We start from the raw sequence: 17,965 nt of genomic DNA on the forward strand, positions 1-17,965 counted from the left end.
TCAAAAACTTTAACCCACAGTATGGTTTTAAATCGACATTCTCTCAATGAATACCCTTCAAAACACATACATACACTTTTACAAGCTTTCGATGTAGAAACTTGTATGGATTGGTTTCTATCAAACTAAACAGTTGTAGGTAGCAAAAAACCAGCTTCTCGAACATGAATACAAATACAACTGAGTAACCTCATCATAAATCATGCAAAACAAACCCCCTACATTGCCTTATAATCAAATGCTATCACAAATTACAAACAAAAACCTCCGGTCAAACAAGAAAAAGAACAAAACTAAACAAAACCCACTGATGAGTAGATCATCAAACCCAAAAAAACCCATTCCAAAACCAAACCATTCAATCTACCCAATCTAATCCAGTCGAATGATTTCCAATCCCAACATTCCAACCACTCAAAAGATTAATCACATTCCAATCATTTAATTGACTCAGATCTGCCAATCTTACATTCTCACCATCTCTTTCTTGATCATGTACAAAATGTGATCGGATATCACCTTCATATCGATCTCTAACCTTAAACAATTCACTGGCTTCTGCTTGTGATTGTTTATGATTAATAGATTCACTTGGGATCGGTAACGTACTAGGTTCGGGCCATGGTTCTGAAAAGATATCATGTGTCTTTTTAATCAATTCTAAGATTCCTGTGGGTGATTTGGTGGATTGATCGCTCGATCCATGCGCATTGATATTAATAATTTTCATTAATCCTGCTCTGACTAAATGAAGGGGTGGTGCCATCACTGTTGCACTATCTTTATCGTGAATAAAACTATTCAACGCGTAATGTCTATCGCGTATTGGAGGAGAGCATTCAAAACAACACATCAGCTTGAAGATATTGAACTCCTTGTCGATTTTTTTTGAAATACTCACGTGTTCAAAGCTTGACACCATTGCTGCGAGATCGACCAGGTCTGTTTCAGTTCATTCAAAATCTTTGTATCAGACGCGAGATACTCTCCCACATTCTTCACATAAGGTGCATGCAAAGGCCAAAACCATCTGACGAAAAAAGAAAACAGGTCGAAAGATTAGTCAGAAGACCATTGCGCTTGATCAAAAATCTCTTCTCATCTCTTACAGATGTATATGCATCGTTCCAGCAGTCAAGATCGCATAACCAGCAAAAGGATTAGTAAGTCGAGATGCATGGTGACTAAGATTAATCAACATATCCGTCACCGCATTCGCTGATCTAAAACATGTATCTGCTGATGTTTTCCACCAATCTGGATTAGGTGGAACGATTTCGACTCCACTCTGATTAGGATGCCATAAGCTTTCACCGTCAATCGGTCCGTTGCGTGGCTAATGAAGTAGAAAAAAGCGAAGAAAGAGGTTGGTGATCTATTTGGTAAGGTAAGAGAGATAGAGAGCAAAAAAGACGTGACGCTTCAGGATCCGTTTCATAAAGTACTCACATTGTAGTCCAAAGGAGGCAAGAAAGGTAGGTAGTCGCGGTGTAGGTACAATAAGGAGGTAAAGTACAATAAGTGCATCTATCAGAAAAACGTTTGATCCAAATCAAAAACCGTCAATTCCAAGTTCATAGTAAATAGAAAGCAGGTTTCCAAAACGGTCATAGAATGTGCATCCTCACCAATCCATAAGCCTTTCCTTGTCCAATCATACAATGTGCCACCAAATTAGACTCAGAGTAACGTAAATGACTTGGCAAATTAAGATCCCATTCTGATAATTGTTCATCAAGTCTTCCAAAACTTGAATCAAGTAACCAAGGACATCTTCTATCATGATGTCTACCACCTTTTCCAACATAACCAATCACTTGATTCCATAATTCAGCTATTCTCATAGTTTGACCAAAGAGATCTGCTTCTTCATTTTCGATTCCAGATCCTAAGACAGATTTTCGAAAGAAAAAAAAAACAAGAAGTTTGAATCAGTATTTGAACAGATCATCAAAAAAAAGAATAAGCTAACGATGAGAATTAGGTGCCCAAACTGGTAAAGGTTTGGTACTGAATCTAGCAGTCGACACTTGTTTTCCAATAATAAATTCATTATCAGGACAAGGAAATCGAGTGGTCAGATCACCATCTCTCAAACTAATCACCGCTGGTCTATCTTTCCCATCGCCAAACAATCTTTCAAGTAAGACACAAGCCCAAAACGTTCGACGTTTGATATCAAGATCGATTAGGGTTTGTTCATGTTGAGTTCTTTGTTGAGTAGTGATCCTTGATCGGGGAGTAAGAGGTGTCGAGATCAAGGGTTCTTCATCATCCAAATGGGCCAAGTTTAACAATTGAGCCATTCTGACAGCTGTACCGATATGCATCCAACCGGTTTGTTCCTGATACTGTGTACAATGATGTAAACCAAGCATTAGAAGTACTTGAACTCTTGATAATGAAATCACATCAGGATTAGAACGGATCGAATTCAAGAGTTGAGTAGAATAAAAATGACAGGTTTGTTGGAAATCATGAGCATGTAAAGCTTTTAACGGATCACAAAACCTTTGAAACGATCGAAGTAGTAGAGGAGATCAGCTAAGAAAAGCGGCTCGAAAAGATCGCCAGGTTCGGTTCATGACATACCTTCCGGCTAGAGTGAGGATACAAAGTAAGATCTCATGATCAACTGTCTTAGTGTCCAGTTGCCGAATCAGGGTTGGTCGATGGATAAAGGTAAAGAGGCTTTCATCTGAGAAATGAGTGAAAAAGGCATTGACAGCTAGTCGTTGGATCTCTGGATCTGGTAAACTGTTGATCAGGAAATCAAATTGGTATGTATCAGTCATGATCGATTCACTGGTTCAAAAGGAGAATCAAATTAGTGAGACTGACTCTAGAGGATTGAGATTTGAAATTGAAGAATTCAAAGTCGAACTTGTAGATGGAGTAGAAAGACAAGTTGAGTTGGTAGGTGTAAAAGAATTAGATGGCCTAAAAGTTAACCAACAAGATCATCAGTTTTGTAAATAGATAGATGAAGATGACGGTCAATGCAATGATCTGAGATGATAACTAACGAGTTTGGTGTTGGTTTAATCAAATCGGGATGACCTGGAAACCGAAATTTAAATCGAACCCAAGATCAGCATATATCAAGGAAATCAGAACTCATGATCACTTACCATCATAATCACACTTCAAACTACGAGATGCACAAAAACTACAAATCGGATATTGACCAGAGCATCTGACTTTACGTCGACTATAATTTCAAACCAATCAGTAAAAGCTAACCAGCTATAGAAATCTTCAAGCCAATGACTAACCGACAAGTTTCACATGCGATGCTTGCTCTTGCTCCTACTTTGACACGTTTGTTAAGTTGATTTGATGGTACTTTGTGGTGATGTGGGTTTGATTTGATTGATGAATGATTTAATTTTGTATTAAGTTTAAGTTTTGATGATTTATGATGTTTTTGATGAAGTTCATTGGATTGTTTTAATGGTGGATTTGATAAGGTATTATTAATCTGATGGGTGGTTAATAAATCGGGTGTCGATGTTGATGTTGATGTGGATGGTAAGATGTTTTGATTGATTTCCAAGTTCATGATGATGCTATTCGATAAACAATTGCTGAGTTTTTTGTTGTAAATGCTTCCTTCCTTCATCAGATTCAAATTCTCTTTCTTTGAACCATTCAAGTTATTATCAATTATTCAAACTATATCGCACATCTGATTTCTCTTCAAACTTGTATCATTCTCTTCATCTTACTGCTGTTTGGTACACCAGCATCAACTCATATAATAAACTGTCACTTACACAGCAGTCAAGCAGACCAGACGCAGCGGGATCCCTGTGCTGGCTACATATTGAGTGCCTGCAGTGTGGCGGCCTGGGTCTGTCAGAAATTGATCCGCTGTACCGCCTATCTGGGGCCTGCAGGCGGTCCTCGTCTTGAAATTCAAACCGGCCTGATTCCCGCCCCGTTCCCGGCCTGGGAGCAACGGGGAGACCAGGATTGATGAGCTCGATATAAGGATTGAATGCTTATATCGAGACTGGTCAAGTTTTCAAGATCAAAACAATTTTTCACTTTTTGGTTTCACTCAAACTGACGAACCACTCACACTACACCACAGCCATCATCAACATGGAACCAACTCAAGCTACCACTGCTACCACTCATCCTTACACCTGTTTAGCTTGTTCTTTAGCTTTCACCACTCCTAATGCTCAACGAACTCATTATACAACTGACTTACATCGTTACAATGCTAAAAGAAGAATTGTGGGATTAGATCCACTTGACTCGACGAGCTTTGATTCGAAATTACTTAATATTCAACCATCATCTGCTACATCAAATCCAATCAAACCAACCGATAACTCTAATCATGATTCACTTCGTTGTGAACCTTGTAATAAGTCTTTTGCCACTCTTGGTGCTCAATCAAGTCATCTCGTTAGCAAAAAACACAAGACTTTAGTAGCCAACACCAAAACTCAAAACATCAAACCTACGACCAATGAACCTAAACCAATGCAAACTGAACCTTTACCGAATACTTCGTCAAGTCAAGAGCCAGAAAGTCATGATCAAAACCAAGACTCTAACATTGAAAGTTTAATTGCGACTAGATTAAATCGAGCACCTAGGATTCCTCAAACCGAATGTCTTTTCTGTGCACGTCGAACAAGTTTCGATAGCATTGAACTTAACCTTGATCATATGCTCAAAGAACACGGTTTCTTTATTCCCGAAACTCAGTTCTTGACTAATCGATCCGGTCTCTTTGATGCGATTGCTGAAAGGATCAGTGTTTGGAATGTTTGTTTGTATTGTACTGCTGGATTTGGTGGAACGTTGAGTGGTGAAGATCAATCGAGTGATCGTCAAGAAGAATTGGCTAGACTTGGACTCGAACGTGTACGTAAACACATGTGTGATAAGGTGAATAATGTTTCCTTTCAATCATCTGTTTTCTTTACAAAAACTGATCATCTTTTCGAATCGACATAGAACCATTGTAAAATGGCTTGGGATAATCAAGAAGATCGATTAGAATACTCTGATTTCTACGATTATCGATCTACCCATGAAGATTCAAAGAAGAAAGCAACTGATGGTGAATGGGAAGATATGTCATCATCAAGTGAGAATGGAGACCAAGTCGACATGCAAATTGATTCTACCAGCGATGATGAATTACCTCCGACCACCAACTTTGGTGATTCACCATTTGAGATCGTCTTACCTAACGGTACCCGTCTAGGTCATCGTACCCTTCGAAACATTTATAAACAAAACTTATTACCTTATGCTATAGGTGGAAGTCAATCTAATCAGAAAGTTAGCAATAATATGAAGATGATCACTAGATTAGCTAGACTTTCGCTTATTCCTGCTAATGGTGGAGGTGCCAATAATGATCGTCAACTTATCAAGGCTCGTAATCCCGGTGAAGCACGTGAAGCTGGTCGTCATATCCGAGAGTTTAGAGACGCTCAACGTCGTGAACATTTCAAGACTCGGGTTGGTTGTACGAGTGGTAACAATCAAAAACATTGTCAGTTTGAATCACTTTTATTTACCCTTTTTTTACAAGAAGAAAAATAAGACTCTAACATCTCTCCGTGCTTTATCTTTCTTCTTGACAGACCGAGATCCACTCTTACAATGAGAGGAATGCAACGATGGAGGAAACAGACAATACTTGGCAACTACATTTATTATCATTTTTGAGTTAGCAGTCTTCTATGTAACCTTGAAGTCCAGCTCTTCGATCTCGCATGCAATTCTGAAATACATAGTCAGATCGAGCGTATGAGAGAAACCATCGGTGCCCGCGCAGTGGTTGAGCACATCCAGATTCCACATGAGTAAATAGTTTGCCCAGCAGTTAGTCAGCTACGTTTGCCCTATCTCTCTCTCAAGCCTTCTGGAACGTTGAGTGATGTACCCTGCATTGTCAGAACTTCAGAACAGTGAGATTGACCTAGCCAAGACATACATGCAAATAGTCGGGTTGAGGCAAAAGGCTTAATTTTCAAGTAAGCCAGTAAGCCATCTCAGGAGGGAAGACTAGTTGCGGGTCGGTGAATAAGCAAGAGCCATTCGCGGTTGAACTCGTTATATTATGCGTACCCCAATTGGACATCATACTCGGTGTTGAAGAAATATGGAATGAGCATCTTTCTCTTGTGAGAACTGAGTGGGAAAATTGGGATGATGGAAATTCGAAACAAAGTCAAACTAACAATCCTGTTTTGGCTGACTTGTAAACGGTTTTTGGAGGTTTTGAACGATTTATAAGCTGATTTCCAAACCGTTTCGCTTGGTTTTTGGGGTACTTAAAGGAGCTCTGACCGTTGATGGGGGCAAACGATGAGCTGAAGGACTTTCTTAATAGATATAAAGCTTGCTTTCTTGGATACGAAATGTCATTGAAATCCCACACATCGAAAAGATTCCACTCTAAAGACCGTATCATAAAATCAGACTCATAAGACCCTTTCAGAGGCTTCTGATATCGATTTTTGTTTGAAGAAAATCTAGTTTATAAAGATCGATGAATAATCATTCTAACTTGGAAAATGGGAAAAGATGGAATGGAAAAGAAATCGAAACAGAAGAAAATCAAAAATCAAAAGCTTTAAAAGAAATCAAATTGATCAATCAACTCGATTCAATCAAACTCAATCCACAAAAAGTTTTGAAATCTTCTACCACTGCTATTCCTTCACAAGATAATCGTGGTAAATTCATTGTCAGGAATTCTACGACTGGGTTACTTGAAGTTGAAGGAACTGGTGAGATCGTTAGATTTGCTAGTCTTTGTGCTCCAGATGTGAGTATGGTTTTTGATCATTGAATATATTTGGAAAGCCTTTATTAATCGATGAATGACTATTGGTATTTCTTTTGGTAGTTGTTCGATAATGACGGCTTCGAGAAAGAGGATACGTTGCGTACGATCTCAGGATTTGGGAAAATCCCAGTGACTAGAACTTATACTCTCAAGATCACTTCTAAGAATGTCACTCGTGGTCATATCAATGGTTGGGATCCCATAAAGGTCAATCATCTTTATACGAAATTAAACTTTTCATACATGATTCTTGGTCTTGACATCCTCCATCTTTTGTTTGAATCATAGGCAGACTTTTTGTATGACGATGAAATGTTTAAATCCATTGATCAAACTATAGCTTTAGCTTCACGTAGTAAGTTTGTGGATCACAGCTAAACTAGATCATCAAGCTTTTCTTATAATCATTGAATCGATTTTTTTTTGGAAATTCTTGTAGATAATGTTAGGTTGATTATTCCAATTATTAATCAAGACTTTGGATCAGAAGAAACCAATTGGGTTGGAAACTTTACTGATTTGATCAGACTTAGAAGATCTTTGAAAACTTGGCAAGAAGCTAAAATGATAGATTGGTGGTCTGATCCAGAATCGATAGACTCGTTTGTTTGATAAATTCACTTTTCTTATCACATCTTTCTTAAGCTCTCGTTTTAGTAGGAACACTGATGAGGATCCTTTATGGGGGATTTTGTTTGGTTTGAATCTATCAGGATGAAAAAGATTATATCATATTTTTTGAATGTAAGTCCTTTTAAATTTAAAAACCCTGAAATATTTTCCATAGTACCAGAGATCCTCATTGTTTTCTTGTATCAATCGATCGAAAGAGAGTGAATACTTACACCGGAATTCGAATTGGGGATGATCCCACAATCTTGGCATTCGAGGTAAGAATCAAACACATCCTCAGGCCTCCATTCAAGAAGAGTTAAATTGATTCATGTTTGAAATACTTTAATTTCTGGGTATGGAACAAAGACAGGAAATGAAATGAATTCTGGAGGATATAAACCGGCTCCAGCAGCCTGGACACTAGAAATAGCAGCCCAGTTAATCTTTCCTCATCTTCTCTCCTTTTCCTCTTTTGAGTTTTTTTTATATTGATTTAAAAAACCTCTTTTGGTTTGAGATTTTGAATTAGTATCAAACGTCTAGCACCCAAGACTTTGATTATGGATGGCTCTTTCGCTAGATGTGATTCGGTAGAAGCTAGTCATGAGCGAGAAGTCTTACAGAGCAATTTAGTCGATATTATCAGTTGGCATTATTATGGTCCGTCTTTTTTCTTGATTTTTCTCTTGTCACTTTAACTTATAAATAAAAGCTTGCTTTTTGATTTATTCCAATAGGTTATGGTGAAACAGATAGACTCCAATATGATGTTGAAATAGCAAGAAAAAATGGAAAAGTGTTTGTAGTTCAATCTTCAAGTTTCTCTCTTCTACCACAACTCTGTGCTTCTGTTTGATTGATTGAATTTGATGATGCTAAGAATCGTTTTTTTATTTTTTTTTGTTTCTTAGCTTTATGTGTGGAGAGTATGGTTTTTTTGCAAATGCATCAGAAGTCGAAAAGTTCTTGAATAAATGTGCCACTTATGGGGGTAAGTCTAAGAGAACAAGACAATAAACTGAACTTTTCTCGAGAATGTTGACTCAAACATCACCGTGAGCTCTCTGTAGTATCTGGCACCTTGATTTGGTCTTTAAGAGCACATTCATCCAAAGGTGGCTTCAAAACCCATGGTGAAGGTAAAGGAATATGGTCTTATCATGCTCCAGGTTGGTTGCCCTACATCGATGAATTTGGTAGCGAACCTGAATGGGATTACCGAGAAAAAGATGGTAAATGCTTTGAGTTTGAAAATCAGTCAAAGTTCAAAGCTAATAAATTAACTTGTATCAACTTTTGTGTTTTATTGATAGTGATCAGCGTAATTAGGAAAGCTGCGTTTGATTTGACGAGTGATATGATTATCACTCCTAATCTGTCGGCTCCTTATCTTTTCTTTGTTGATGGAGGTAAGAGATTTACTTGGAGAGGATCAGCTTGGGCTGATACTTATGAAATATGGGGTCGTGTGAGTATTTTAAATTCTTGGTTTATGAGCAAAGAAAAAGAAAGTTGAATTGTCTTAATTTTCAGACCCGAAGTGCCGGAGAGCAGGCTTGGTCTTGTTATCAGATTGGATTAACCGAGTTGAGTATTTTTACTTGGGTGTAAAGTGAGCAAATATAAGGGCTAATGACATTTTGTTTTGGTGGTTGGTTTTATTTTGATTGTACAAAACTTTAATTGAAAAGTAACATGAAAGAAGGAAGATTAAAGTACTCGTGCCAAAGTATCTATGATCAAGTTGGTGGATACGGGGAATTGGTTTATATCAAGATGAGAGCTGTTTCAACTGATGATGATCGTGGACCATTTTCGTAAGTTTAGGAAACTTTTAAAGCTAATCGAACAGAAAAACCATATTGATCTTATCATGATACATTCTTTTCTTTTTGGTTCTTTAGTAATTTGTTGGGCTTAAAGTTTTGAAAGCAAAGATACTGTGACATTCAATTTTTAAGGTTGACCTCATGAATTTTTGATTGCTTGTAAAACTGGAGGTAGCTACTCCGTAATTTTGTGCAGATTTGATTGCATTGCGAGATATAGGTACAAGCTCTGCGCGTTGACCGTCTTAAATCCCAAGAAGCCCTCCGATGGTCCAATCTCGGTTTCATGATTTTGAAGTGCCATGGGGATGACCAACAAATTCTGGAAATGCATCTTTGGGAAATATCTGATATGAACTTGTTTATTCAAGAGGCACGTTTGATTAATCATGAGTGATTCTGTGATTAAGCAAGTTTTAACGAGGCCTACATAGAGCCTCATGAAAATGCATAGATACTGATACAAGAAAACGACGTTGACAAATTGACAAGATAATAAACGAAACAAGCCATGCTACAAACTAAATTCCTCGTTTCCCGGTTTAGATGAATTAACCAGACTTTGAGATAAAAAAAAACTAAATAAAAAATTGAAAAACAACTCGAACAATGAGACCACTAGGTAAAAGATAAAACACAAATGATATTCAAGATAGTAAAACAACACTACTGGATTCCTAAGACTACAAGAACACTTTGGGTATCCAATGAGACTATACCTCAACAACGCACCGTACCTATAAAGAACAATGCAGAGACTGAGTCAACTTGTTCAGTAAGTGAGCTCTGTGGAACTAAGATCATTCACTCAAGTAAAAATGACTCACCAATCCGATCACCTCAATTAGTAGATCCAGAAGGAGGACTTAACAATTCATCAATAAACGAAGTCGCAGCCAGAACCTTCATATGGAATTCCGGGGAATAACCATCTTCTCCATCAAAGACGACATCATCGACAAGGTGTTTCAAAGATTGTTTCCAAGTTGTCGAAGGATCGGGTTCCTGATCAGCTTGATCCGTCACGGGGGGCTGGCGAAGGTGCTTTGCGAGGCATGAGCGAAGGCGCTTCGCTGGGCATGGGGCCCGGGGAAGGTGCTTCGGATGGCTTGGGCGGCTTGGGCCAAGGTCGAATTTGACCCCCCGGATTGGCCTCTGGGCCCGTTTCTGGAGGACGATCTGGGGAGAGCTCTCTTTGCAGATCTTGGCGGGGGTCTCCTCAGGGTGGCTCAGCTTCACGCGCTTCTGAATGTGGTCCGGAGCCAGATGATGGGCGCGGATTTGGGCGTGGTTCGAAGGGTAGTTCTGGATCTGCTGCAGAGGACGCAGATTGGAGGAGTTCTGTGTGCAGTAAACCTTCAGAGACAGTCAATTTGAGCTTTGAAATTGAATGGTTTGTACGAGTTCGAAGATAGACCGATGACTCACCTGCTGTGGGTTTACTTGCGCTCCAGCCTGGTAAGCGCCAGCAACCTGGTAATTAGCAGTAGGTGTGGTGCGGACAACTTCCTGCATGGGTCGGTATCGTGGGTCGATGATATAGGTCACGGATGGGTTTGAATTAAACATTCCGTTTGACATTGTATAGATGTATGTGTTTTTTTTGTAAATTCAAAGTCGATTCCGCAAGAAATGGGAATAAATCGATAGAAAGGTGTTTGTCAAAGGAGGATATAAGGAAGAAGGATATGTTGCGTGAGGTGCAAGAGAGATTGAAGATTTTTGGTGGAACGATCTGGGGGAACCGAAGAGGAAATGGGTTGCTTAAGTAGTTCACCAGCCAGAGAATTCAGACTCATTACCAGTGCATCGTTCTCCCTTCAGGCACCCCATGACCACTACATCTATGCCGTGAACTAATGAATTATGCCCTTTAAACGCGCCATCTCTTGATGTCTTGTTCAAAGAAATTGACCTTTGTTTGAATACTTCTACCTCTGAACCTATGTTCGCAGCGACTGTTCCTGAGCCGGTAAGAAATGAAGCTTCCGGGAATTCAAGTTGCTCACCTGGTCCTTTACCGCCAATTCTTGTGACCGTGGCGATTCATAATCGACTTATGTGAAGGACATCACCGACAGACCGATCCGCTGAGCTCAGAGATTATATAGGCCTCTAACTTGGAAAGGTACAAGCTTTGTGGAATTTATGATATAACTCTTACCTCTTGATGATTCCACGTCGCGCGGTTGGCGGACCACAATTTACCGTACTCGGAGGAAGTCAAAATGCTTCACAAAAATCACAAAAAATTAAGAGCCTTATATCAAACAAGACACGCAAAACGATCTTGAGCGGATTCAAAATCCTGGATATTTTCCTAGGACTATCTACGGTGCACGTAATGAACAACGTTCTGCCTGGATGCAAGTGCAAAAAGATAGGCACGTAGCTGAAACTGCCGTGCTCTAAGACTATACCAAACTTTTTGCTTTCTTTCGTGAGACTATGTATCCACATTTCCACGAATCGATCTGATAGAGAGACGGATAAGCTTGGCCAGATACCCAAAGAGACTGACATATTGAACTTGTCCTTCGTCTAATTTTTGTTACAGTCATTTTCACGACTTTATGCCCCAAATGTACCGCTAATTTGCTCAAATATTGCAAGAAAACTGGGTCAAAATTTATAAGAAACACTGTATGATTCACATCTTCTTCACCTTTCTGATGTGGGATTGAAGCCGATCATGAGGAAATGTGAAGAAACCACCTCAATGGATGATGAATGATGGGTGCCCCGATTCTCTTCTGGAAGCGGGTATCTCGGGGCCAGTAGTACTCGATCCGATGATAATGATCGATCGAATTTGAAAATCATTCTGATCGTAGTTCTAAAAGAAATATACCAAAAAGAAACTCCTAGTAAAGTTTTAATGGCCAAGGTAAGCATATTTTGTTTGACAAATTCACTCAGAAAACGTTGCAAAGCTTTGAATGTTGACTAATTATGACTTGATGTTTTGATTTAAAAGTTACCTCGATTGATTCGATGTTATAATCCGACTTTCAAATTCAAACCTAGCACTTTATCACAATATCCCAGAAATAACCTCGACTCCATTTATCCTAAATCACTATGTGAGCATAATCTCAATTTATGATCTCAAGAATTTGAGATATTTTGTTGTTTGAAGAATCTAAGAAACTGTTTACATTTTTTTTTCTAGATTCAACTCAATCATCAACTGAAACCAAAACCGAACCAGGTTGGGAGTTCATTACAGCATCTTATTTTGCTGGAAAGCCGATTGTGAGCTGATCTTTCTTAGGACTTCATCAAAAGGAGATCCAAACTCATCAAAATCCCAAGCTTTCAGAATCATCATCATCATCATCATACACCTCAAACTTCACTTAAACATCTTCCAGCATATCAAAAATGGGTCACCAAACAAAAGAAACAATGGCATGATCGTATGATCTCACATCATTCGAATACAAAAAACTCACCATCTTCATTCAAAACCTTAACTCATTCTGGTCACGATTGGTGGTTGATTGAAAAAGATGATCATTCAAGATTACTTTCATTAGGTGTGGCTGATGGAGTAGGAGGATGGGAATCAGAAGATGGAATCGATCCAGCAGAAGTAGCTCAAGGATTGATGTTTTACTCTTCATATTTCTTTGAGCGAAATCCTTCTCATCCGCCCCTTCGTACACTCAGCGATGCATATCAAGCCGTTTTAAATGATTCAGCTATCACTGGTGGTTCTTCAACTGCACTCTTAGCACAACTTAATCCGTTTAAACCCTCAACTCAATGGGCTTGTTTAGGTGATTCTACACTTTTGATTCTGAGAGAGAAGGCTACGAAGATTTTGATTTCAACCGAATCACAAACTCATTATTTTAATTGTCCATTTCAACTTACTAAGATACCAAAGGAACAAGGATGGAATCCAGAAGATTTCAAACAACTTGATCAACCTCAAAAAGCTTCGATAGGTACACAAGATTTGAAAGATGGTGATCTGGTGATCCTTTTGACAGATGGAATGGCTGATAATCTTTGGGTAAAAGAAATTTCAGATGTTGTACAAAAATTAATGAGTCGTGGAAAAGATGATGTGGAGATGATGAATGATTTAGTTAGAACTTTATGTGATTATGCTCGAAAAGTTAGTTTCAAGGTGAGCACAACAATCAACGCATTGATCTTTTTTTCCAAAAATCCTTGTTAATCAACTTTGTGAATTGACTTCTTGACCTTTATGTTTAGACTGACAAGCTCACTCCATTCGAGGCGGAAGCTCGACGGAATGGGATTCATGATATGACAGGAGGTAAAGTGGACGATATCACTATCGTTGCTGCTTTATGTCGACGCAGGCAAACCTTGTGAGAAGTGCGGATATTTTAAGGATTTAGTACCTCATCAGCAAGATCTTTAATAACTTGTAGTATTTACCTATTATTCGTGATTTGCAAATTGATTAAAACATTGATTTGTTAACTCTGAGCCCATGATCAATTCACATGATTATATGAAAATCGATCATGATCTGTAAACTGATTTTTATGTTGATTCTATTCTGGTGTCTTCTCCACGTAAAATTGATTGTAACAGTCATCCAGTTTCAAAGCAGGATAAGAAATTCTATGATAAATTGATCAAACTGATGCAGAATAGACATGATGTATGAACATAATATACAAGTAATGAAGTCTGGACAAATCCGATTGAAATTCTATAGAAAGATGTATTCCAATTGACAATGAGCTACTGATCGATAAACTGCGTCCATCCAATCTACCACAGGCAGATTAAGCTGGCTATAGAAAAATGTCCCAGAGGAGACAAATTTCTCGGATCTCCTGATGAAATCAGAGTAGAGGAAAAGTACCGACCTCAAAGTTGAAGATGCAAAAAAGCTATCAATGATGTTTTTGAAGCCTCTAAATGGAAACTCGAGACCAACTCTAATCCCGCGGAACTAGTCTTTGATCAAATATCATCCACTGTACCCTTTACTTCAGTCTCCTTAGATTCAACTGGATCCAAATGCTTCACATGACCAGCTCTAGTGACCAATTTCCTCGGTAAATGTTCAACATCAGTGATTGAACAATTTCCAAACATGATACGTTCAGGAATAGATGAATCAAATTTGTAGGACAACTTTAATCCTGATTGAATTAAAGTTCGAAGTGCTGCACCATGTGAGACAATCAAGATCCGACGTGGGTTTCTTGAAGGTGTGCTTTCTAAACGTGATGTTAATTCATTCCAGAACTCTAGTAACCGTTGCAAAACTTTTGTTGGAGGTTCTGCTGTTGATTGATCTGCATTTGCGTCTCGTCTTTTTCCTTGTAGATCACCTAGGAACTACAGAAAAACAAAACCAAGTTTGTTAGAATAAAATCAGATCGTTTGATCTTGGAAACCTTATGATGATGACTTACACGCTCCCGTAATCTGACATCGGTTTGAACATTGATCGGTTTAGGTTGCGATTCAGCAATCACCGTCGCAGTCTAAATTCCATGTACAACCAAGATAATTGAATTGGTCTCTTTTCGATTTCAATAAGTTCTAGAGAGGTTTTCAAGTAGGATTCGATTACCTTGTGAGCTCTTTGTAAATCGCTACTCCAGATTTCATCAAATGTGATGGAAGTTTGTTTTAAATAAGTTCCAGTGAGTTTTGCTTGAGAGATTCCATGATCGTTTAAAGGTGTATCTTTTTGACCTTGAATGATCTGATTCAAATTATCATTGGCTATGAAGATGATCCAGTGAGTAAAGTTAGCGTCCAAACGTTGGTCTTCTTTAGGGTGACTATGCTGGATACTCAACTTTGACCATGACGCTAATTGACAAAGGATGAACGAATAAACAAAAAATTACCATTAGCTGATTTGATAGGATGTAGTTTTTTCTGGAAATTGAAGGTTGAGAACTTACTATGAGAGTGATGATGATGGACATCTTCAAGTGGACTGAAGACTTTCGAGATTACCAGTGACTTCATCCAGAAAATTATGGCGATGCGGATCTACACATGTTACCAATACACAGCTCAGCCATACATACACATAAATATGTGTCAGTTCACAGAATCGCCTTGCATCATGAAGGATAGTTTAGCGGCCTCTCTCCTAGTCTTGAAGCATGGTCACGCAAGGACGACTGACAATCGATGGCCGCGCTCCACAATATCCTGATGTATTGAAACAAAAGCTACCTGAAAAAGACATCATCCGGATGGTTTAACTTTGGATTGTTGATGCGTAAACTTGGAAATGATGATAACGATGCCTAGACTACACAAGTGACCAAGTAAGCCTGCATCATTCCCTCTGACACTTACGCCAGAGTCTGGGTTATCTGACACAAAGAAGAGAATTCATGTTATCAAGGTTGATGTGAATGACTCACCATCAAAATTAATCGATGAGGTTCCCTAAGAAACATCTCGAAGTTGTCTCGAACATAAACATCACAAAGTGTAGTTGTAGTAATAGTGGTGAATTGCTATTGATGATAACCATATGTGTTCTAATTGCGGTGGTAGTCTCAAACCCATCATCCAACATTGGTTTCTTACTCTTGATCTTCATTTCAAGTTTTTGCGTTCCCGCAATTTGAAGAACGTTGTACCGGCGAGTTAGTCACCCCTTTTTCTAGAGTTGAGCGATCAGGATGGTGTATAAAAAGAAAAGTATCAGTAGGCATGGATCCAGCTCCAGCTCCTTACCTTTCCGTGATTACAAATCCATTTGGAGGCCTGGCTCTCTCATCCAACTTCAATTGCTCTTTTTCACCACTGGCATATCTTACCGCCTACAAAAAGGGCTGATCTAAATAAAATTGTTTGCGCGGGTCTTGCTTCCTTGGTAAAATATGTGCGAAATATCGGCGCTTCTTGAGGGCCTTTGTTAAAACTGACTAGATCTATTTTGTATACTATCTCACAGACGCTCAACAACACTTGGATTTTCAATCTTCAATCTCTTAATCCACGATCCACGATCCACGTTTCCCTGTGACTTGAGAACTCAAGCGTAAGTATTGAAGCTTTGAGAAATTCTCCCAATCATTCATCGTCCCGTCATTCTTAGCTATAGAAAACTGATTTACCTTCTCAACCCGCGTGATCAGATCAATAAGATGATTGGACGTACCATATTTCGATCCATTTTATTCCTTACAACCTTGATAAGCTCTGGTTCATGTGGTACGACTCTTTGGAAATATGGCAGTGAAGTGACTATAGGTGATGGAAAGGTAGGCATCAGATGGAACGGTGATGCACCTGAATACAAATATGTTGGTTCGGGTAGTGGTGATTACACTTTCAGTGTACCAAAACATACCTTTGCAGGATCTTCGTCTTTCACTGTATCTCAAGCCTCGCATTCGGATTGGACTTCGTTTTCTGTTGGAATGGAGCATATACTCACCTCAGATGGGAAGTCTTATATCACTATTGAATGAGTTCATCATTTTTGTAGATCAAATGTCTTGTGGATATGGCTCAAAGGCACTTTTCTACTCTCGATTATCAAGAAAAATTGTTATGAAAAAATCGCTATTTCATATCATCCGGAAGAAGGCAGCTATAGGGTTCTTGTACATGTAAAGAATCTGAATTCTTGTGATATGATCCTCAATGCCATTACACTCTCAAAAGTCACACTCAAGTCTTACGTCTATTCGACTTGCTCATCATGAATTCCAAAAATATCAAGGAGGAAGAAGTGAAGTAGGTTACAGGCCACTACAATAAACAAAAACGAGAGATTTATCCAACTGGATTCTAGCTCATGGTTCATCATTGAGACTTCAATTCCACTCATTGGTCAAATCTAGACTTCTTGCGCCAAAAGTCTTCTTTTTGCAAATCTGATCAATCGACTACCTAACTTTACCGATTTTTATTCGAGACGACTGCTAACAGAGATCCTAGAAAGGTTGGATTGATGATGACTATGTAGTATCTTGTCGTACTAACTCTTCCACATCATCTAATCTTGACTTTGCGTGTGAGATGCCAGTATATCATAAGTTCTTGTAGATAGAGTCATCGGCACAAGATTTTGCGAACTCAGTTTTAGTTGATCTTCTCTCTCGAGTTGGGGGCCCTTGTTTCCTGGACAATGACTTGGCATCGCGTTGGTTGGGTCCTCATTGAAATTGACATAACTGAAGTGTTAGACTAATCAACTTTTTCCAAAGTTTCACATTGAAGCTCTGTGATTCTAGCGAGGATTTTATTTCCTGGACTTCTGGCTATCCTGATAGTTTGACCCGAGGTGTGATAGGAAGGATTGTACCCCTGTGGTATCACAAATGAGTGTGATACAGTGTGTAGTTTGACAAAACGGGAGTGCTCTTCGAAATGACCATATGGTTATGTATATAGGACAAACCAGAATTGCTTGTGTCATGAGCACAGTGGTAAAAAGTGGGGGCTTTGGTATTGTTTCAACCATGATATCCGAATGGCACTTATGGTTGAAATAGGTTGAAATGAACTACCACTGAATTACGACGGGGGCTGGATTTTTCATTCGGCGCCTTAGGCTTAGCACACTGGCTCTTTGTTGGTTTAGGAATGCGATGAAGTCAGCGCTATGATCAGACAAGTCTAGCATAGATCAGCTCATTTCGCTTTCCTCTTGGGAGCCAGGTCACACTGAGCTTTATTACCCTTTATCGACTGTTATCCTGAAGAGAACGTTCAT

The 17,965-nt window shown here is 38.9% G+C and overlaps 6 protein-coding genes across 6 annotated transcripts; 3 read left to right on the forward strand and 3 right to left on the reverse strand.

Moving 5' to 3' along the window:
* Window positions 1–95: 95 nt before the first annotated feature.
* Window positions 96–3,698, reverse strand: MELLADRAFT_79292 (uncharacterized protein; the record flags this gene model as incomplete). Its single annotated transcript, XM_007416408.1, has 11 exons — window positions 96–815; window positions 902–1,030; window positions 1,110–1,336; window positions 1,450–1,527; window positions 1,629–1,888; window positions 1,973–2,511; window positions 2,593–2,757; window positions 2,842–2,940; window positions 3,027–3,060; window positions 3,132–3,211; window positions 3,276–3,698. The coding sequence occupies 11 exons, from the start codon at window positions 3,620–3,622 to the stop codon at window positions 359–361; spliced, it is 2,415 nt and encodes an 804-aa protein (XP_007416470.1).
* A 376-nt stretch (window positions 3,699–4,074) lies between these two features.
* MELLADRAFT_75802 (uncharacterized protein) lies at window positions 4,075–5,778 on the forward strand (the record flags this gene model as incomplete). The annotated part of the gene is made up of 3 exons (XM_007416392.1): window positions 4,075–4,908; window positions 4,978–5,524; window positions 5,616–5,778. The coding sequence occupies 3 exons, from the start codon at window positions 4,108–4,110 to the stop codon at window positions 5,636–5,638; spliced, it is 1,371 nt and encodes a 456-aa protein (XP_007416454.1).
* A 748-nt stretch (window positions 5,779–6,526) lies between these two features.
* MELLADRAFT_112019 (family 5 glycoside hydrolase) lies at window positions 6,527–9,370 on the forward strand (the record flags this gene model as incomplete). Its single annotated transcript, XM_007416393.1, has 14 exons — window positions 6,527–6,805; window positions 6,887–7,033; window positions 7,115–7,181; window positions 7,266–7,428; window positions 7,614–7,716; window positions 7,808–7,878; window positions 7,971–8,101; window positions 8,179–8,239; window positions 8,353–8,432; window positions 8,512–8,673; window positions 8,755–8,909; window positions 8,983–9,053; window positions 9,133–9,258; window positions 9,346–9,370. 14 exons carry the CDS (start codon window positions 6,527–6,529, stop codon window positions 9,368–9,370), a joined length of 1,641 nt encoding a protein of 546 aa, XP_007416455.1.
* A 740-nt stretch (window positions 9,371–10,110) lies between these two features.
* MELLADRAFT_93752 (uncharacterized protein) lies at window positions 10,111–10,851 on the reverse strand (the record flags this gene model as incomplete). Its single annotated transcript, XM_007416407.1, has 2 exons — window positions 10,111–10,626; window positions 10,699–10,851. The coding sequence occupies 2 exons, from the start codon at window positions 10,849–10,851 to the stop codon at window positions 10,111–10,113; spliced, it is 669 nt and encodes a 222-aa protein (XP_007416469.1).
* Window positions 10,852–12,121: 1,270 nt separating this feature from the next.
* On the forward strand, window positions 12,122–13,806 carry MELLADRAFT_75803 (uncharacterized protein; the record flags this gene model as incomplete). Its single annotated transcript, XM_007416394.1, has 5 exons — window positions 12,122–12,157; window positions 12,248–12,353; window positions 12,443–12,525; window positions 12,593–13,408; window positions 13,498–13,806. 5 exons carry the CDS (start codon window positions 12,149–12,151, stop codon window positions 13,618–13,620), a joined length of 1,137 nt encoding a protein of 378 aa, XP_007416456.1.
* A 417-nt stretch (window positions 13,807–14,223) lies between these two features.
* MELLADRAFT_93754 (uncharacterized protein) lies at window positions 14,224–15,249 on the reverse strand (the record flags this gene model as incomplete). Its single annotated transcript, XM_007416406.1, has 4 exons — window positions 14,224–14,604; window positions 14,682–14,753; window positions 14,843–15,087; window positions 15,183–15,249. 4 exons carry the CDS (start codon window positions 15,247–15,249, stop codon window positions 14,224–14,226), a joined length of 765 nt encoding a protein of 254 aa, XP_007416468.1.
* Window positions 15,250–17,965: the final 2,716 nt, after the last annotated feature.

The sequence above is a fragment of the Melampsora larici-populina genome, assembly GCF_000204055.1.
Source record: "Melampsora larici-populina 98AG31 unplaced genomic scaffold MELLAscaffold_60, whole genome shotgun sequence".
Taxonomy (NCBI): Eukaryota; Fungi; Basidiomycota; class Pucciniomycetes; order Pucciniales; family Melampsoraceae; genus Melampsora; species Melampsora laricis-populina.